This window comes from Protopterus annectens, chromosome 13.part0, assembly GCF_019279795.1.
Source record: "Protopterus annectens isolate FY-2018-M chromosome 13.part0, PAN1.0, whole genome shotgun sequence".
Classification (NCBI taxonomy): domain Eukaryota; kingdom Metazoa; phylum Chordata; order Ceratodontiformes; family Protopteridae; genus Protopterus; species Protopterus annectens.
The window spans coordinates 830,659,039-830,681,836 of NC_056747.1; the positions used below are offsets into that span (position 1 = coordinate 830,659,039).

A 22,798-nucleotide genomic window follows, 5' to 3' on the forward strand; every position below is an offset into this window, starting at 1 on the left:
ATAATCTCAGGGCCTCTCAACAAAGGGGGTAAGATCTGCTTCCTCCTTGTTTATGTACCATACAACTGACATGTTGTCTGTCTGTATTGCAATAGTTCTCAGCGAAAGAGAGTCCTAGAATGCTTGCAATGCCAGAAGCACCGCTCTCATCTCTAGGACACTGATGTTCAAATGGGCCTCATGATCTTGCCAGGTGCCTTGGACTGTCTTTCCCAGATAATGCCCATTGGAGAGGCATCCATGGTTACTGTGGCCAATGGTTGGGGAAGTACAAATGGTCAACCAGTTTCACGAGTGGAGTAAAGCCACCAATGAAGGGTTTTTTTGCAAGATTCTGTTATTATTTTGTGGGACATTGGCAATTCCTGCACTGACCACTAAGTGGGCAGTAGCCACTGGAGAATTCTCATGTGTAGACGTGCTAATGGGATCAAGGTTATTGCTGCTGCCATGGTCCCCAAAACATTTAGGACTATCCTTGCTTGTGTTTTTTTCTTTGTGAGAAAATTTTGAACCTGACGTCGTAGAACTTAAACTCTTTCTGGAGGAAGTTTGGCCATCATATTTGTTGTATCCAACTCTGCTCCTATAAATACATGCTGAAAAGGCAACAAGGCAGATTTCTCATAGTTTCTTTTTAATTCCTAGGTGAGAGCAGAGCTGCAAGGTGGTGTCTCTTGCTTTTATTAGTAGATGCTCCATGGTGGCTGTTAGGAGCCAGTCATCTATGTATGGAAACACCTGGCATCCTAGGCACCTTAAGTGACCTGGAACTACTGCCATACATTTGGTGAACACTCTGAGGGCTGTAGTGAGGCCAAAGGCCGTAGCTCTAAACTGGTAGTGACTGGTTCCCAGCCAAAAGGTAGTTGTCTCTTGGATCAGCTGTCCATTCGTATGTGGTAGTATGCATGTTGGAGGTCTACAGAGCACATCAAATCATCTTGTCCCAGAAAAGGGAGTACTAACTGCAGTGTTACCATCTGGAACTTGGACGTCCTTACAGATTTGTTTAAATTGCTGAGAACCAGAATTGGTCTCCACTCCCATGTTTTCTTTGGAACTAAAAAGAATCTTGAGTAAGTTCCAGATCCTATTTGGTTTGCAGGGACTATTTAGATGACTTTTGTCTAGCAACTTTTGAATTTGTAATGTTGCCTGTTCCCTTTGACTGGGTGGAACGTCTGGGATCTTTTATGATTGGGGGTATGGAGCAACCTCTGGATATGATGCTTTGTATCCACTTGTCTTTTGTTATCTGTAGCCAGGTTTCTGGGTACAAAGATAAGAGGTCCCAGATTGCCTCCAGAGATGGACAGGCGGGCCTCCTTTCAGGAATGCTGAAAGAGCTTACCAAAGAAAGATTCTGTCTCCCTGATTCTGCGGACCCCCCCTGCCACGTGGTCGGTGTCTTCCATTACTACTTCCCCCTCTGCCCCTGTGGGAAGATTCACCACATGTGTCCTGGAAAGCACTCTAGGATTTTCAAAACCATATTTTTCCACTTCCTTTCTGACCTTTGAGATATGGTCTAGTAGGTAGGGAAAAACAGACTCCTACGGCAGACGGTCTTTCCTTCTTGCTCACACATGATTAGTGTGTCCTTGACTTTGGTCCTGAACAGAGACAAGGCATCAACCGGGGAGTTGACAAAGAAAGACTTAAAGGGCTCTGCCAAGTCACACATGTGCATCCAAGAATGTCTCCTAAGGGAAATTCCTGAACCTGCTGCTCCACTTGCTCCATCCGCTGCATAACAATTCAGTCTCATGGTGCAGGTGATAACTGAATTTAAGTTAGAGAGTGGGGAGGAAACTTTCTTCAAAACCCCTTCAGCTACTGAACCTTGGAGAGCATCTCCTAACTCCTTCAAGAAATCTCTGTAATCTAGTAAAACAGGTCAGGTAATTCAGCGATCTGAGAGCAAAAGTCAATGAAGAAAAAATGCGCTTTCCATATCAGTCTATTGTACGAGACTCCTTGTTCGGTGGATGAACAGAAGAAAATATCTTTCAGAGTTCCTTCTTGGTGGCTACTGCCACCACCACAGCATCTACTGGGACTCCCTTTGTTAAAAAGATTTTGTCTGAAGGTGACGTAATGAACTTATTTGGCCTCTGAAGAACAGTTCTACTGAATCTGGAGACTCCCCCAGCTTCTGAGAAACTAGATCCAAAAGTTCGTCGAAAGGTGGAAATACCCAAGTGGAGGAAGGGTGAGATCCAAAGGCCTTCAGGTACAAGTACTCCTCTGCTGAAGAGTTGGTGGACTTCCAGACTCCTCTCTGCTTAAATATTTCTTAGATGTCTCCAAAGTAGACATCATCAGGAGGCGACGGTGGGACCCCTCAGCTTCATAGACATCTGTATCAAAAGTGGACTCCTCTGGGAGTCTAAATGCTTCCTCTTACATAACCTCTTCTGAGGGACCTCCTCAGAAGTGTAATCTGGAGATGTTTCAGAAGAGTGGGGGGGTACCCTGTGGGGCATCCTGAGGCCTAGGATCTCCGCATCCCTGTGGATGCAAGGGTATAGAGGCAGACACTGGTGCTTTTGGGGGAAGAATGTCCGGAGATGACAGTGTAACTTGCCTGGGGAGACAGAACTCTCATCACCTCAAAACCACCCCTGCACCTGATCAGAGGAAATCCCTGGATCTGAAGAAGTAGAGGGAACCCCGAAATCAAGGATGACATCCCAGAGGCTGAGGTAGGAGCCAAGCTCACCCGAACCAATGCCCCGAGAAGCAAGGTCGAAGCTGACAACTCTCTGACATGACTCACCTCCCTAGACCCGACTGGAGAGCATCTGCTCCTAGATTCCTTGAACTCTGATGGAGCCGAGGATGTCTGAGCAATGGTCGAATCTGAAGATGCCGTAATGAGTCTCGGGTCCAATGGTTCCACTAATATCAGCTCAGGATATTACAACTCTGAAGTCTGAGGACAGATCGGAGTAGGAATTGGAGCAAAAGAGGAAGATGTGGTCAGATCCAAAGCCCTTGGGGTTGGATCCGATAACAGTTTGGCCAGCACCGGCGTCTTTAATAGCTTCTGTAGCACTCGATCCACATCATCGTCGAATAGGCTCCTGGAAGACCGACTGGAGGGGTTGGAGACTTGGAAGGTTGAAGTATAGGAGATCTTAGAGAGTGGGGGAGAACAGCTCGAAGACAGGGGACTGACTCTGCAACAAACTCCACTGGCACAGAGACTGATGGTGCTGGAGCTGTGGATCTAACAGACTTGGGATCCAGTGCTGAAATTTTGGCAATCTTTTTTGACGGCTCCAGTGGAGCACTAGAACAGGAAGATCTCTTCCCAGACTTGTCAAATTTTGAAGATGGAGCTTGGTTAGACTTTGATAAACCCGTGCCTTTGTACTGCTTCTGAGAAGGGTTTTAAGAGACCTCTCAATATCAGTTAGTTTTTCCTCTCCAGGAGAGTCTTGTGATTAAAGGAGTGACAAATGGAACAAGACTCCTGGAGATGGACAGCTCCTAGGCAACAGACACATTTTGTGTCTGTCAGTTCGGGAAATTTTCTGTCCACATTTTTTTGAAACCAGAGGATTCTGAATCTTTAGAAGACATTCTGAATAAAAGGGATAGTAAAAAGGGAAGCTAGGAAAAGAAATTAAGCTAACAACAGTAGTACTTAATTATAAAAAGGAGGGCAGAGCCCTCTAACTTAAAAATGGGCTATACACGGGAGAGTGAAAGGAAAAAGAGGTAGCCCTCTATATTAAACGGGCTAAGGGTAAGGTAGTTCTCTAATTTAAACAAACTGAACTTAACAATTCCTAAAAGAAAAAACAAGAGAAATAATAGCCCTCTAACTTAAATGGACTACAAAGAGTCTTAAGGAGGTGGCCAGGATAGGGACAATAAGGCCTAGGCAGAAGACTACGGCAAACAGCAGAAAAACAGCAGAACAAAGCAGAAATCACTAACTAGCACAACAACTAGCTATCTAGATCAATAATACAGCAAGAATAGGCAATTTCCAACAATAGTAATTATAAGAAAGAGCATATTTAGCCAGAGCCAGTAGAACAGGCACCTGATCTTGTTTAGCGGCAAACGAAATCTGGGGAGATTTCCTAGTGCATGCAGGGATAGGGTTTAGCCGCGAGCTAGTGGAAGACCTCGAGCTTGTGTATAAAGGCAGAGTCGGATCCAAGGATCGGATCTGAACCCATCCTGGTAAGAATGAAGGTGACATAGGACAACACATCTATTGTTTCATTGTATCATTTGTTTCTTTTCCTGTTTTCCTTTATAATGTATATGTTCCAGATACCCTTCACTAAAATTCATTCCTTGCAAAGCCATTAGAAATGCATCCACACCCATAGAACAAAAGTCCACTTTACAGTAAACAGTAAATGAAATTTATCCCATTGTCTTAAAATACAAATGGGAGCTGCGCAAGATGCCTTCAAATAATAATTTTGAACTTTAAAGCCTCTTTTACATAAGAAAGATGGGATTAAAAAATGGACCAAAGGAAGAGTGGCACTTTTAAAATGATGAGCTAGTGAATGCATTTAGAAAGGTACAGTAATAACTTTCTCATTAACTGTCGCACTGAATAAATAAAGCAATCATGAAACAAAGTAGACAGACACAACAGGTATTTCCTATTCAGTTTAACATTCAAGCTGTTTGCACAGTTTGTTAAATAAAAATGAAGCAAGTTTCTGTTTTTTAAATCTAGCTTCAAACCCTTGATGTAACCAGGAATGTAACAGAAAATGCTGAATAGATAACAAGGGACCTTACTGGCTTAAAATCCTGATTATGAGCTGCTTTGAAATGCAATGTGCCATTGCTAAGATGCATTTTAATGTCCCAGATATATCCATGAACTCTAACAGTAATTTTTATGGTTGTCTGCCATGTGCAATATTTTTTTTTACAGGGACAACTAAAAATTATAAACTACTTCATTATAACATAACTGATATTCTGCTTAAGTAGAAGTGTGAACATTAACCATACGTTGAAAGGAATTGTCCTTCTATAGCAGCTGATAGTAAGTACAGTTGTGTAAAACCTTACCATAATGGTGGATATCCTTGCCTTCACCCCTGCAGTATGCATTGCTTATAGGGATTTCCTGCCATGAAGCCAGTCATCCGGCCAGTTTACCAAAGTCTACCATTGCTTTAAGGCACACTTTACATCACCTACACACTCCTCATGTAGCGTAGGGCATAAAGGTAACGTTCAGGTGTACCATGGAGTGCTGTACCTACTGGGGCAAAGAGAACCTGCACTTCTAGGAAGGAAAAATAAAAAGACTAGAGGGATGGAGGGAGGAAGCCAAGGACATCTACCGTTATGGTAAGATTTTATGCAACTGTACTATGTCCTTACATTCACTGCTGCAGTATTCACTACTTATGGGTGAGTACCAAAGCTCAAGTAGAAACTTGGAAAAAGGAAGCAGTAGAGCCTTCTAAGAAGCCATGAAGAATGGCATTAGCAAAACTAGCTCTATCTCTGGAGATGCCATCCAACTTGCAATGCTTGGTAAAGGTATGTGCAGAAGTCCAGGTAGCTGCTTCTAGAACAGAATTAGTGTCTGAACCCTTGACCAAAGCACCATAAGAAGCCACAGCTCTAGTGGAATGTGCCTTTGCAGAAGAAGGAAGACTCTTGCCATGAAAGTGTAACAAAAGGTAACAGCCTTTGAAATCCAAGTAGAAATAGATTGCTTGGAAACAGCCAATCCTAAAGACCTAGGATGGAAGGAAACAAAACTGATCAGATTTTCTGACAGCTTTAGTCTTACCCAAATAAAATCTGAGATGTCTATGCAGATCTAAGGTATGCAGCACCCTCTCACTGTCAGATTGCGGAGAGGGGAAAAAAGTAGGCAAATTAATAGACTGTTTAAGTAACAACTCATTAACCACCTTGGACATAAAAGGATTAGCACACAAGGACACCCTGTCCTCATGAAATATCAAAAAAGATGGGCAAGCCATAAGGGCTTGCAACTTGGACACCTGTCTGGCAAAAGTAAGAGCTAACAAAAGTCTTCCACGAACAATATTGCAAGGAAGCTGAAACAGGAGGCTTGAAAGGAGCCAGAGTCAATTTCTCCAAAACGAAATTAAGATTCCAGTGGGGAGGAACAAGTCTCCTGGGAAGTCTAATATTATGAACGCCTTTAAGAAATTGCTTAGCCTCAAATCTAGAAGCTAACAGGGGAGTTAAAGGCAGACAAACAAAAAAAGCTAAGTGGGCCTTAACAGAAAAATAGGCCAAACAAGCATTGAGCTACTCACACAAATAAGAGAAAACCAAAGGAATATCCACAGTAAGTGGGTCCAGGCCACGAGAAAGACACCAAACAGAAAACCTCTTCCATTTATGTAAGTAGGATTTCCTAGTAGAAGGTTTCCTGGCCTCCTGTAAGACCTGCTGCACGTCCTCAGAAAAAAGATGCCTGAGGGATCAAAATCCTATCACTCACAATGTCAGATGAAGCGTGGATAGGTAGGGGATGGATGAGAGATCCCTTGTCTTTTGTGATTAGATCCCCCTGTGAGGTAACTTGTGATGACTGCCCTTGGCTAGATGCAGAAGTAGAGGGAACCAGTGCTGTCATGGCCAAAAGGGAGTCACCAACAAGATTTTGGGAGCATCCTGTTGAGTCTTTAAGAGGACTCTCGGAATGAGAGGAAGGGGAAGGAATGCATAAAGAAACATCCCCTTCCAAGAAAATGAGAGAACACATCCATCTTCCATACCAGGGAACCCGGGACTCCAGCACAAAACAGAGGAAGTTGGCTGTTAAGAGGGGAGACAAAGATCTACTTGAGTAGTAACACCACTGGTGAACAATTCCAGAAACACATGCCTGTGAAGCATCCATTCATTGGATTGAATGAAGGACCTGTTCGGAGTGTCTGCCAAAATGTTCTGATCTGAAGGAATATAAACTACCTGAAGAGTCACTTGATACTTGACAGCCAGATCCCATACTAGAAGTGCCAGCCGGTAAAGGTGGTAAGATCTTGTTCCCCCTGTTTGTTGATATACCACAAAACTGTGGTATTGTCCATGAATACCTTGAGAGGCCCCGGAAAGGAGAGAGAATGAAAGTCCAGAAGAGCCAGCATAAGAGTTCTCATATATGATGCTGATGTGCTCCTTCTGCTGATGAGGCAATCACACTCCCTGAACCTTCAGGAAGCCAAAGTTTGCTCCCTATCTCACATCTGAGGAATCTGTGAACAGATCCAGTGAGGGAAGAGGAGGATGAAGAGGGAGCCATGGATTCAGAGACAACTGCTGAATCCACCATAAAAGTTCCTTCTTGAGACAAGAGAGAAGAGGAATTGTAAAGTCTAGAGAATGCGATGTCTGTGCTGTGACAGAAACCTGGTTCAAGGCTCCTGAGAGCACCCCAGCACTAACAGGTTTCACCTCATATCATGCGTTCCGGCCCCAAAATCCGGACAACACCAAGAAAGGAGGGGGGGGGGTCCATATTCATAAAGGACACCCACACCTCAAGGTTGGTGGCAACGCACGATGCATCGGAGACCATCCAGGTGCAATTAACCATAGGCAAGACTGCTCTGCAATTTGTAGCATGTTACAGGCCACCCTCCCAAACTCAGGAACCTCATATGGCCTTCCTGAAAACATTGGAGGGGATAAATATATCTCCAAACACCATCATACTAGGTGACTTCAACTACCCTAATATAGACTGGGAACACTACTCAAGCCCAAACACTCTAACCCAAAGATTCCTGGAGTTCATAAACTCAAATGCCATGGAACAACTAGTCACCATCCCCACAAGAGGAGAAAACATACTTGATCTCATCATCACGAACATGGAATCAAAATGTTCAACACCGGAAGTATACCCCTCACTGGTGAGATCAGATCATAAACTAATCTCGCTGGAGGTCCTCATCCCATCCCCACCTGAAACAAAAAAGACCACAGTGAAAAACTTCTCAAAAGCCGACTTCACACTTCTAAAAACTAGTGTGGTCTCCTTTAAGGCCCCTGAGCCAGTGGTAAACATTACTCAAACCGCTGAATCACTTACAAATGCCTTCTACCAGCACCTACAGGACTGCATGGATCAGGCAATCCCAAACAAAACTAAGACTCTCTGTACCAAAGGCAAGCGTCCAGTCTGATAGACCCCAGCCATAAACAAGCTCTACAACAAAAGGAGGAAGCTACTACAAGATAGGGCAAAATCCTTGAAAGGTAAGACACCTTTGATCATCATAAGTAAAAAACTAAGAGCCCTCATAAAATCATCCAAGGCAAATTTTGAGAGAAAAATCGCCAAGGACTCAAAAGACAATCATAAGGCCTTCTTTAACTATGTTAGAAACCTAGGAGGAAACTCCCAGATATGCTCAGAATTAGTTCAAAATGATGTGAAAATTACTGAACCTACACACATTGCCAACATACTGGCTGACAGGTTCAGTGCAAACTTCTCCCCCCTCCCCCAAAAGGAGAGATATCTATACCAGAGGATTGTAGCCCCCAAACATCTCCAACGCCCAGGTGAGAACTGCTCTCACTAAGGCAAAAAACACAGCATCCATGGGACCGGATGGTGTCCCCGGCTGTGTGCTTCACGAACTCAACGAGGAATTAAACCCACAGTTAGGACAGCTGTTTAATCTTAGCATCACCTCAGGATACGTGTCCAAGGAGTGGCGCACGGCGACTGTGGTCCCACTTCATAAGGGTGGTGCCTCCACCGACCCTGGAAATTACCGCCCTATTAGCTTAACAAGCCTTATCTGCAAAACCATGGAGAATATCATAATGGAACTCATAAATAAAGACATAGGGAACTTGCAGACTTTGGATCCAACCCAGTTTGGCTTTGTCAAAGGCAGATCCTGCCTCTTAAACTTGGTTGACTTTTTCGAGACAGTCACCAAGGCCATTGATGAGGGAAAGGCAGTCCATACAGCCTACCTCGACCTGGCAAAGGCCTTTGACACAATACCCCACTCAGGTATCATTGAAAAACTCATCAGCTTGAATGTAAACCCATACATCACAAGATGGGTTGCAAACTGGCTAAGTGACAGAACCCACAGAGTCAGAGTTGCTGGAGCCATGTCAGACTCAAAGCCTGTCACAAGTGGTGTCCCACAGGGCTCAGTCCTGGGTCCACTCTTGTTCGGCATCTACTTTTCTGAAGTACAAGCAAACACAGGAGGGTTATGGCTGACAAAGTTTGCAGATGACTGCAAACTGGGCGCCATAGTCGAAAACATATCTGACACAGATATCCTTCAGAAGGGCCTCACAGAAACGGAAAACTGGTGCCAGAGCCATGGCCTAAAGTTAAACGCCAAGAAATGCATAGTCATACCCTTCGGGAAAAACAAGGTTACCCCTAGCTACCATATAGGTGGCAATCCACTGAGCACAGAAGAAGTCATCAGGGATCTGGGGACCCAGGTTGACAGTAGCCTTCGCTTGACACTCATGTTGCTAAAGTAGTTAGGAAAACCTTCTATATTGCCCACCTGATCATGAAGGGATTCACATCCAGATCAAGGGAGGTCATCGTCCCTCTGTACTCATCTCTCATTAGACCTATGCTTGAGTACAATGCCCCGTTCCAAATGTATCTGACCCGACACCTGCTGCAGCTTGAAAGGCCCCAAAAGTTCCTCACCAAAAGGATAAAGGGTCTCAAAAATATGTCTTATGCTGCCCGACTGAAAGAACTCCAGCTCTATTCAGTCTCATACCGCTTGCTCAGAGGTGACCTGTGCCTGACATATAAGGCCATGTCAAACCCAGATTTGATGAATATGCTTCACCTCAAAAAATCTAGATCCCTCAGAACCACAAGGGCGGGAGACTTCAACCTTGACACAGTTATAAATAGAACATGCTGGAGGGACAGATTCATCACCCAGAGACTCCCTATGCTGTGGAACAAAATCCCGGTACATGTGAGGCAGAGCACCTCGCTGGCCTTGTTCAAGAGGAATCTTGACCAATGGATGGGAGATCGCAGATATACCCCAGGGATTACTTCAGTGTCACTGCTTGACAGAGGCACAGCAAAATAATAGGCATAGTTTTTATTCAAACTAAAGGGGTGGCGAAAGCCACATAACTATGGGCTAGGCTTATAAATGCCCTTGGGCAGATAGCCTAGTATGAACCTATGAACCTATGTTGAAGCCAACCTGACTTCAGAAAACACCGGAACTTCCTGATGTGAAGTATGGCCAGAGGAAGCATTGGAATGGTGGAAGCCATGAACCCCAGAGCTCTGAGAAACTCCCTGGCTGTAATGGAGGCCAGGGGAAGAAGAGTTTGAAAGTAAAAAATGAGAGTTAAGGCCTTTGGAGGAGGCACGGATGCTAACATTGGCACCATCTGAATCCTGCAACCCAGAAAGACATGATCCTGGGAAGAAGCCGGGGAAGACTTTTTGAAGTTTATTATAAACCCCAGACGTTGAAGACAAATGGTAAAACAAATTTTGCAAAAGCATCACTGGAGAGGATTTCTGAATCAGAAGGTCACCCAAGTAAGGTAATATTTGGATCACTTGAAGCAATCACAGGAGTGAGGCATTTGGTGAACACCTTTGGGGCAATAGATAGGGCAAAGCACAGAACTGAAAATGTCAGGAAGCAACAGAGAAACGCAAAAACCTCCTGAATAAAAGGAAGGATCGGAATATGGAAATAAGCATCCTTGAGATCCACAACCAAAAAGAAAAAAGGTCTGAAGGGACATCTGAAAGGAAGGCACCTTTAGAGAAGTGCTTAGATGAGAGAGGTCTAGAACTGGTCTCCAAGTACCTTCTTTTCTGGGCACTAGTAACATTCTTGAATAAAACCCCTACCCCCTTTGGAACACAGGCACCTCTTGAATAGTACCCCGAAACAAGAAATCTCCAAGAACCTCTGGGAAAAAAGAAAGTTGTTCCAGAGGAGGCTGAGGAATGCCCATAAAAGGAGGATGGGAATTCCACACCATTAAGTACCCCTGACAAATGACTGACAGAACCCAAGAATCCTGGTGATTCCAAGCCAAAAAGGAAGACAAAGAGAAAGGTGAAGAGAAAGAGGAACGTGGCTGGGAACAGGTGGATAGTCAGACAGCACCTGCTTTGTCAGGAAAGGAAGGCTTGAGAATCCCTGCAATCTGAGTGGCCTTAGCAGGAGGAGCCATTTTACCATCCTTTTTACCTTTAGCAGGACAGCGAGACTGCCAAGGCTAGCTTAGAAGGGTAGTTTATCTGAAATTTAAGCAGAGCAGAAACAAAGACATGTTTAAGCTCCTGTAAGGCCTTCTTGCCTTGAAAAGATTTAAACCAGCAGCCGCTTCCCCAAACAAAAGTTTAGTATCCAGAGGAGCATCCAGCAACTCAGCATTAATATCATGAAGTATAGGTTGAAGCCAAAGCCAGGCATACATCCTCAGTACTGAACCAAAAGTAGCAGCCCTAGAAGAGGCTTCCAGAGCATCATAACTACATTTGATAGAATGATGAACTACTTGAGAGGAAGTCCCTAGCAAGGAAAGAGCAGAAGACTTGCTCTCTGAGTCAGGAAGATCAGAAAAAAGCTGACAGGCCTAAGAAAGAAGATCCAACACATACCTAGATATATGGGTCTGATAACAAATATCCTTAAAAACCTAGGGTAGCTGAAGTATAAACCTTCTTACCCAGCCTGTCCATAGTTCTGCTGCCCTTGTCAGAAGGCAGTAACTTGGACAAAGAAGCAACTGAGATGGCTTATCTGAGGCTACAGACACCACGAGGGGTCAGCAGCAGGACATCTGAACAAAAAGGAACAGTCCTCAGACACCCTATAAAACTCAGACTTCTTGGGAGCAGGGGACAGAGAATCAGACACTTTAGAGGCATTAGAAAACATCTAGTAAAGCAGCCAGGACAGGAGGAATAGCTGCAGGTTTAGGAGATTCCATCTGCAGTACATCATAGTACCTCTTATGGATATCCAAAATCTGGGCACAATTCCACTTAAATTCCATCATCCTAGAGATTGTGTCCCCAAAGTAAATTTCTTCAGCAGGAGTATCGAGACTATTAGAGTCCTCCTCCTCAGACCAATAGTCTAAAGGAGCTGGAATCTGGGGGATTCTTCATCAGAATTCAACTCTTCCACAGAAAAATTTAGTTCCCTGGGCCTTTTAGGTGAAAACGATGACAAGGAGGAGCAGGAACCGAAACCACGTGAGGAGGCCTTGACAGTAAAGCATTAAATAACCCCCGAGTAAAGGCCTGCCACTCACTCTGGGGGCTGCTAGGGGCAGAAGAAACATGTCTAGTTTTGTTTCTTTTTTTAAGGGGATGTCCATCCTAGAAAACTGAGAAGGCCCTACTCAGGAGGGAGTTGGCATTCCCCAATCATAATAGGCATTTCTTTGTTAATTTTACTTAACATTTTTTTAACCGGGAATGTCCGACTTGGAACAAAGCCAATTTTCAGGGGAGGCCCAGGGAGAAACACTTCTTAAGAAGTAACTGCAGAACCTCCCCTAGACCCCTCAGAAACAAAACTGCGATTCCCCTGAATGCCTGAACCAGATGCCTACAAAGCCTCATCAGACGTGCTGCCTGCCAGATCCTCACTGGCCTCCAACCCGGACGTAGCAGAGGAATCCAACAACACAACCAGGTGAGTCTCTTGGTTTATAATGACCTCGGGAGAAACCCCCTGCAGAGGCTGGACAGTGGAAGTTTCCAGTCTAATATTTTTCACCTTCTTCCCTGATGGCTGACCCTTGGGGCAGGAAGTTCTATCCATAGTATCTTTAGCAAGAAGCTTAAAACACTGGTTCTCAAGGTACAATGAAAGGGAAGAAAGCAAACCATGACGTGTTTTTGGGACAAATCCCTGACAACAGAACACAACATATAGTCGTGAGAAGCTCCTAGGCAAAAAAGACACATTGTGACAGTCTTTATGGAGAATCTGTCTCCTACATTGGCATTTACCCTTCCTGGATGAAATTAAACCCCTAAACAGCACAAAAAAATGAATAAAAGAACAAAAACCCCAACTGGGTATGTATCTGCAATGGTGAGGACTTCAACAAACAGAAGAAATCACAAGAGCTCCAACAAACAGAAAAAACGGATAGAAGCAAACAGACCAATGGTTAAAAACAGCGTTCAGATTGGCAGCCAAGAAGCTCTGAGGTTGGTATGTCTAAATGCCACCTTTATGCCCTATGCTATGTGAGGAGTGTGTAGGTGACATTCAGCGTGCCTTAAAGTAATGGTAGACTTTGGTAAACTGAAACGACGGGTTTCACTGCAGGGAATCCCCATAAGTAATGAATACTGCAGCGGTGAATGTAAGGACATCAACCTTTACATGCAGTAGGGTCACTTTGTGCCTGACTCAGTATCAGCATGTGTAGGAAAAATTAGCTTGAATGAACAGAGTGGGCCATCACATTGAAGAAGTTCCTATAATGTACTTTGGTGTCCAGCTCAAAATTATTCTTAAATCATCAAACAAGATGATGTACTAATGTTGCCTCTGCAGCTGATAAATTTATTCTATAAAGGCTACATCTACAGTGATGAAATAAACATTCTCTTCTCCCATGCCACTTGGTGTTGACCCCTTATAGAAACCCCCTTAATAAAGGAATACCACTCTTTATAACAAAGGAGAGCTAATAGCCAACATTTCCAAGGACTCCCCAAGGACTGCATCCCCATATCTTCTTCTGCCTAGTCTTTCAAAGTCTTCAGTTACAGTACAATGACATTCTCCCTCACTTTAGGACAATCTTTGTGCCAGGGTACATTCACCACAACAGCTTGACAAGGTGGTGGGGATGTGCATGTGTGGTTTGGAGGAAATTATATCTTGCAGTAGAACTCCTGAACATGGTGACCTGAGCCAAAGAAATGCATAATTTTAGTCCTCCCAAATGAATACCACTTTCTTACCACATATGGTATCTGAAATCTCTCTCACTTTCATCAGGTGGGTCTCCCTTTTCAATGGGCATCAACTTTCATTATCTCATGGTAAGAAAGGTGGACAAAACTAGGCATTAATTCTTGCTCATGTATAAGAAAAAGATACAGTGGTGGTGCTAAGGCAGCTTTCATCTGTTCTGGACCACAGAAATTTGTCCATGTGTCTAGGAAGTCTGACGTACCATGGCTTTGGCCACATTTTATGCACTACCGTGTGAAAATCTAAGAATGTTAATGTAAATTAATGTGTAAGACGGCTACAAAGTCCTAAACAGAGGTCAGTGAGTGCTGGTCTTTGCCCTGCCAGACCCCCCCCACACACACACATACACACAGAAAATGCCCTGCCAGACCACACACACAGAAAACACCCAATCTGTAGATGCTCCATTTCTCATTATCCTTTTAGCAGTCCAATAACTCAAATATATTACTAAACTTGTATTGTTGGTTAATGATGCTGAAGTCATAAGTCATTACTCTGTAGCAGATAACTGTTGCAACATCATATAGCCTTCAGACTGTTACAGGATGTACAACTCAAACAAGCAAGATGATTACTATACTGTCTGACACCAAAATATTTTATTTTACAGGTTACTGTTACAATTATCACGAATAATTTAAGGCAGAAGACTGCAATAAACCTTGGTGTCTCAGCTATTCCAATCTAGAATGAGTGCCTTCAGGGTGTTCTAAAGAACTGATTCACAAGTATTACTAAATTTACTGTTCACAACTACAGAAGTACACAGAATGTAAAAAAAAGTAAAGGGGAAGCATCAAACGGATAAGAAAGACAGATATACAGCACTGATTACAGTGAACCTATGCTTGCATCTGCCGCAATCTTAAGTAATTTCTCCCATAGAACTGTCAAGGTCATTCTATTTCCAAGAAGAGAAAAACTTGAAGTCAATTCTATAATGAAGCCACTGTTTCATTAAGATGGTGAACCATGGGCTGCTATATAATCTATGGTCACTTTCTCCTAGATTGTAACAAAAATATTACCACTCAAAACCCTGTGGGTTAAAATGAGATGTCTACAACCATGTATAACTTAATGAAAATATATTTTAATTCTTTAGACACTGCCTGTGACCAGCATTTATGTATACTGTCTTATATGTGCATTATGTGTGTACCATTGATGTAAAGAGCTTGTATACAAGCATCAGCCACAGCTTTGGAATTGAGGCTATCAGATTTTTTCTGGGTGACTCCCCTGTAACTGAGTTTATAGTAGAACTAACTCAGTTTTCTTTAACAAATAATTTTTTTGAATTTCATAATAAGCTATATTGTCAAGAACAGGGCACTGCTATGGGGGCTGCCTTTGCCCCCATGTATGCAAACTTAACCATGGGTCTGTTTGAACTTGAGTATGTTTATAAACATGAATTTTTTCATAAGCACGTTATCAAGTACTATCGATACGTGGATGATTTAATTTTTCTGGTACAAGGTGAACAGTCTTTGGCCCATCAATTTTTTGTTGATTTAAATTCCAACAGATTTTCTTTAAAATTTGATGGATTAAGGATAGACACTTGTGTTCCTTTTCTTGATGTCACATTAGACATTTCCAAAGGTCATGAGTTAGTCACTTCAGTAAATAGAAAATTTACAGGAATCACGCAGTATGTACATAGTTCTAGTGGCCATCCACCACATACTATTAATTCCCTACCATATAGTGAAATTTTGCGTATTAATAGACTATGTAATAGCAAAGATATATTTTATAGAGAATTAGATTTATTATATAATTCATTTTTAAAGAGAGGTTATCATAGTGCTACATTAGAAGACAGTTATGGAAAATTTTGTAAAAATACTGAAAGAGAATATAAATATGATAACATACATAGTAGGTATGATAACTCAATGACTATGAACAAGAGATTAGATGACAAAGAAATAATGTATTTTGTCACTATGTATAGTTGTTTTACCATTGAATTTGTTAAAATAGTCTCTCAATTTTGGAACTATTTATGTTCCTTAAATAATGTTAAGACTTGGTTAAATGTTGATTTAAAATTTTCATATCGTAGGGGAAGAAGCATTAAAGATATATTAGTAAAAAGCAAGTTCAATCTTCCAAGTGACACTGTAATTCATCACATTATAAGTAGAGGTACACATCAATGTGGCAAATGCAAAGCCTGTAAATTTGTGGTTCCCTCTTTTGAATATATCAATAATATTCCTTTTAAAGCCAAACATTCTTTTCATTGTCTTTCAGAAAGAGTTATTTATGCCCTTTGCTGTCCTTGTAAAAAGTTTTACATCGGAGAAACCAAAAGAGCCTTTAAAATAAGGCTCTTGGAACATATTAGGGACATTGCTAATAAAAAAGAGGAAAGTCCTGTAGCAATGCACTTTTTACAATTTCATAATAGTGATTTTAATGAATTACAAGCAACAGTGTTAGAGCAGATACAAGATTATAAATATAATGGTTCAAATATAAAACAATTGTTGCAGCAAAAGGAAGCTGTTTTTATTTTAAAGTTTAAAACTTTATTCCCTGAGGGTTTAAATGAAGATTTTAATTGGAGAATGCTTCTAAATTGAATTTTGGTGTTTTTTATTGCTAATTGTATAATTGAATCAATTAATTAATTATTGTGATATATATATATGTGCATAGCATTTCATGTCATTTGTACTCCTTGAAGGCTTAGGCCGAGACGTCAGAGAGAGAGAAGTCTGCAATAAATTGTTTTTTGGTGGATCCTACTTCGTTGTTTTTCCTTTTGGTGTGCTTTTGGTTGTGCCATTATATGTGCATTTGCCCTGAATCTTCAGTATTTGTTTTTTAGTGGTTTTGTCTACAGGATAACAGAGCCAATAGCATATTTTAGTAGTAAATTACTCAGACCTGCAAAGAAATAACCAAAATGCAAAAGTCTTTAAAACCCCTAGAATACACCCAACCACAGAAATGGTTGCAGTGTTTACATGTAGCACCCAGATTTCATGCTCTTATCCACAGTCATGACAAAACCCTGATAACCCTATAACAAGAGTCCTCAATTTTGTTTTCAGATCTCTGTGGTAACCTTTACGGAAAAAGAACAGCTTAATTAAATCATTCACTTATACAAAAAGAAAAGCACAATGATGTTTTTACAAGTCCATAAAGCAACCTCAGTGTCACTGCTGTCAGCAAAAAAAAAAAAATCTGGGCAGTGCCAACTTTGCATATCCAAGCTGCTATTTTTGAGTCTCTAAATACAGTATTCCTCTCTCTCTGGATATAAAAAAAAATCACAATTGTCTATTCAGTTGTTTCAGCTAATCCTTTACTTTCTTTAACAGTATAATTCCACTAAAAAAATCAAATCAATAACAGCAAGAACTAAAAACAGCACAGTGTTTTTTGTTGCAGGTGATCTAGACAAGCAAGAAAACATTAAAATACTTTTTTTCTTAAAACAAAAACATACATATATATATATATATATATATATATATACACAAACACACACACACACACATTATATATATATATACATATATATATATATATATATATATATATATATATATATTTATATTATTTATTTATTTATTTTTTCTGCCCCAGTTTCCGACACCTAAAACAACGCAGTGAGTAGTTCTCCAAATATACTTACTTATCTGAGGAGATGGCAACAGCCTTGCTGTTCTAACTGGGCCATGGCGGACAGAAAACAGCTCCTGGGCCTCACCACTTATCTGGAAAACAAAATGAAAAAATGAAAAATACATGCCATTTTCCTTCAAAATTCACCCTCTTTCGCAATAGTTTTGGGCAACTTGTGTATTCCTTCCAAGCAATGACAGAGAAAGGCTCAGAGGCCACCATCAAAAAAAAAAAAAACAGTAGAGTGGTCCCCTCCCTACCACATTCCCTTTATCCCGTCTTCTTGAGCAGTATCATCTTTAGCAAGCAATTTGTCCTCATGCAGTAGTACAGCAGCATTACAAGTGCACATCTAATAATGCACTTTTATGTGCCCTTATTTTTTACTGCTTGCAAACATTTCCGTTTCATTATTACTTTATTGAATTTATTGGCTTTGACTGAAATGCATCATACCTTCCATGTAATTACATCTTACCCCAGACTGTGGCAGACACAAGTCCACTGTGATCAGTCCACGTCCCTGGTTAACAAACATCATATCGATTAATCAATCAACATATCACATAATTTACTGTTGCTGCAGCACTAAGTTATAAACTACAAACTTTTAATACTATGTAATCAAGCAATATGTAAAATGTAAAGAACAGACCTCAGTGCCAAATATGAAGCTATATCATGACATTTTCGTTCCTTTCTAATACTGCTAGTTTTATAAAGTAAGCTTAGAAAAATGGCCTATCTGTGTAGTAGCTAGAATGCAACCTGTAATATTGGTAACATGCTTATGGAAGTAGACCCACATTATCAGACAGACATCTGTTGTGGCACAACCTCATTTACCATGGGGCAGATGTATGGTCACTATTACATAATCATATACTCTTTCTACCTACAACAAGGAGGAAAAATAACTACTGCAGCTCCTCAGGATACAGCAACATATGATGAATTTCTTCACACTTGTGTCTATTTCCATTCTTCTCTCCATCGTCAAAAGCAAATAGATTTTTTCCTCATATGATTTTTGCATCTCCACTTAGTGATCATTAGCCTTCCTCAAATTAATGTAAGACAGCTTGTTCCCTTAGCAGTGATACCCTGGCCACAGAATGAGACAGACGGAGCTGTCATCCAAGCAGACACAAAGGTTGTTTGACTCTGGCCGTCCACTGACTCATCAACCTTCCCTGTAGTCTACTGCCCAGTGATTAGTTTGCCAGTCCCCTGCAACAGATCTTAATTAGCAGCCCAGAGCCTCAGATGATATACCACCACATTGGTCATCACCCGAACCTTAAAGTTCACTGAATGGGAGAATAGCAGCAGCAGGGGAGTGGTAAGCCAATCTGCCAGAGTTGCCAAGGAATATTTTATTAATACTGGTAGTCAAGCAGTTCTGTTTAGCCCCACCCCACTACCAATTGGCTGATTTCAATATCCATGTCACTGCAGGGATGCATTAACATGCAAGTGTGCTTCCACACACATGCACTAATAAAGGCCACCATCACCAGCTTGAACATATCAAACCCACATCCCTAGTCCTGGCTGTTTTGATGCAACGCAAGTCCCTGTTTGCATGCTGATGATCAGCAGACAAAAAACATCCTGCCAGGATGGGTGAGCTGTTGTTGGTCACTCTCATCTTTCCCCTACCATCTCTTCCAGCACCAAGCCACTACTCAAGCTTGGGTTATGTGGGCTGTAGTCAGCGCTTTATCGCTGTACACTACAGACCTGGATTAAAACAGAGAATACTAAACTAGTTAGTTAAGAAATAACTAAATGTTGTTGCCTCACAGCAAGAGGTTCTCCTGTTCAATTCTCAGCTGGAGTGCCTTCTGTGTGGAATCTGCATGTCCTCCCTGCGGTCGAGTGGCCAACGAAAGACATGTGTGAATGGGAGTACCTTAGCTGAAGGTTGGGCATTGGGCTGGCAACTCGGCACCATAAAAATCTACTGCCAATCATTAGCGGACCAGAGTTCCGCTGTGGCAACCCCTAACCGGGAAAAGCCGAAAAGACTTGACTTATAAGAAGAATGCTTACTTTATGCTCATAACAACTTTGAAAATGTTTCCAAAGACAAAGCATCACCAGTTTTCATAGCATTTTTTTTTTTTTTTACATAAAAAATATATTTCCATCTTTAGGACTGCTAGGGCTTTATAAATAATGAAGAAATGCTAACTGTGAGCATACAGGGCTTGCTAGGCCTGCGGAATGTGACAATTCCAAGCATTTGTTACTTGAACAATAAAAAACTAATAAGCCATGTTTTAATACCCAGACAAGACAAATTAGTATATTGGCCGTTTTTATACATTTGTACTCACAAAGGTAAAGGAAACAACAAAGCTAATCAACAGACAAATTTATGCATAAGGAAAGGAAGGAGAATTTTTAATGGGTATTGTTAAATTAATGTTGGGTGTTGCATACAAACCAGGCAAATCAAACTTTTGTATACCAACGTGTAACACAAACACTGTTCTAAAAAGGCTACACACTGCTGCTATTAAGTGTATGTTAGTGTGGAAATGCAAATTGCCATATGCAGATGATAATGCTCTCAACATGCACTTAAAATTTATGATCCAGACAGATTACTCCAGATAGAACCAGCATGTATTAACCTATTATTATGGCAATGACATCCTTTGTATGTAGCAATTTATCTTAAAAAAAAAAATGTGCCACAAAACATCATCTGTTCTGTGGTTGGCTGTGCCTGGTATCCACAAATGCTTTATGCAGCAGCTTTGCAAAGATCAAGACAAGCTTAACCGTAACTGCAATCATGGCAATGCATTTGTGGGCTACCAGACAACATACACTTCAAAGAAATAAAACAAAGAATGAAGACTGTTGGGAAGGGGATAGGGAACACTGTCCAATACATGTCAAGCAGAAACAGTTATTTTGAATACTTAACAAATGCAGCTGTTTTTATTCCATTAATGTCTGAAGCATGGGAAAGACCCAAACAGTAGTCATACATGGGACATAGTTCAACTTTTGCTAGTCAACAGATTTAATCTAGTAGGGCCTTGGACTACTGAGCTATGTAAATAAGGCCTAAAGGAACGGCTGCATTCTCAGCATCACCTCCCAAGCTAACAGAACCCATCAGCAAGCAGCTCAGTGTTTGAGAATGGGAGGCAAACTAGCTTTCATCTTCATGAAAGAGATCATGTGCTTAAAGTTATTTTCTTTCCTCTTCCCATGATCTAATATACAAGCTGGCCTTAGTCAAATACAGTATTAGTCAATTCAGATCCAAACTCGTCCACTTATGCTAACAAATCGAATTCTATAGCGGAGTATCACAATTGTTTGTCTCCTGCTTCCCCTGAGCTCTAGCTTCATGCTTTTCCACAGCCAATGTGAGGATGTGTGTATTCCTAGAAATTCAGATGAACTAACTACTGTTGGGCTATCAGGGGAATCAGATCAGACTCTTAAATATGATCACTAAGAAAAAAAAAACAATTACATCACAGAGTTATTTTGAAGGAAAAACATGTTCTTAAATGTTATTTTGGATTACAGAAGAGCTCACTTGTATGGCAATTCATCATTACTATCAGTATCTAAGCCATTCTGATTATTTTTGTACACTGTTATGGATATACTTAACTGTCATAACCATCAACATTTACACGACCTTAACAGAATATTGTTTAGGGCTGAAGTAACAGCCTCAAAATATTTTAGAACGCAAGAAATTCAAAATACAAAGAAGGGATGAATGGTTCTGTGATCTAAGATAGATCACGTAACCTTTGAGTTTTAGTCTCAGTATCGGTATTTGTGCATCACAGATAAAAACAGCCACAAAATACTTTTTTGTACACAACGCATGATTCATTTCCAATCCATTTTGCATAAGAAGCTCTTCATAAAAATGTATCATACAAAAGAATGGCAAGTACTAACAGCTCAAAAAGGTTTCCTTAATTTACAATATAAAGTTCTTAAAATAGAGATACTGTCAAATGGCAATATTTGGGCCTCACACCCAACAAGAGAGACATAAAAAAGCTCAACCACATCACACAATACTGGTAGGAAACCAGCTGTGCCTCTTAAATAGATTTTCCTCCTAAGGGGGAGGGGTATTAGGTACTTAAATACATGTGGAGAAATTGCTGTGCAACATTCATTATGATGGACCCAAGCAACTCTTCTGCACTTATACCACGTACAATGCAATCACTCTCCTTGACAGGATAATGGTCTCTAAATCCAAACTTAAGGATGGCTTTTCTCTATGTGAAAGTCCTGTACCAGGACTTCTACAACATCTCCCAGGAAGGGAAAGCCAGTGTAGGATACTCACACCAAGCTTTTTCCCTGCCAAATTATTTTCCTAATCCCTAAGCCACTAATCGAAGCTATTTCATCTAGAACACAGTCACTGTTTCATTCCTATGAGGCATGAAAGATACTCACAATTGCTTCCATTTCAGGAACAAAACCCTGTTTTTCCTCAGCCAGCAGCCCCAGCATTTTTTTTACTAAGACAATAGTGCCAGAATTCTGTGACAGCATATGTAGCATTATAATGGAATGTTCAATTCAAATTTCCAAAACAATGACAGGCCATGTCTTTTCAGCATATAAAAGTGTAATTTATGTTTTGGCATTACAGGTCACTGGCACTACAGTTTTACATTCTGGAATACTATTCCACTTGTATACATCTTCAAAATCAATGAATCTTAAAATGGCACAGTTGAAAACATTCTAATAGTCTATATCATAAATTAAACGCAAATGTTGCCCCTACATCCTTTTTATTTTTTAGAATCATTCCTAAAAGTTTGAGGGTAAACCATATGGCTCTACAGTCAGTTTTTGTCAAATTATGTAGTTCAAGAAGAAATTTCACAGTGTGGAGGGTGTGATGTTCACTTCCTAAATTATGTTATGCACTTAGTTTACCTAATAAAAAACGAACTGTAAAATATAACTATAAAATGAGTGCTACAAAATAATCAAATTGAAAATTGTAGGTAGTCCACAGTTGAGTTAAAAATGGAATATCCTTTATTGAAATACACAAACCGATCCTAGTTGAGTATAATGAAAAGCATGTTGTGGACCTAGTACAGGGTGCATATTGAGTTTTTCTGAGACATTGA

General features: G+C 41.0%; 1 protein-coding gene across 1 annotated transcript in view; it reads right to left on the bottom strand.

Moving 5' to 3' along the window:
- Positions 1–22,798, bottom strand: part of LOC122787696 (BCAS3 microtubule associated cell migration factor) — a 4,651,713-nt gene that overhangs the window by 3,939,184 nt on the left and 689,731 nt on the right. Inside the window, exon 6 of the mRNA XM_044054546.1 lies at positions 17,656–17,737. Within this exon, the coding sequence (XP_043910481.1) occupies positions 17,656–17,737 (82 nt within the window). The remainder of the gene's footprint in view (positions 1–17,655; positions 17,738–22,798) is intronic.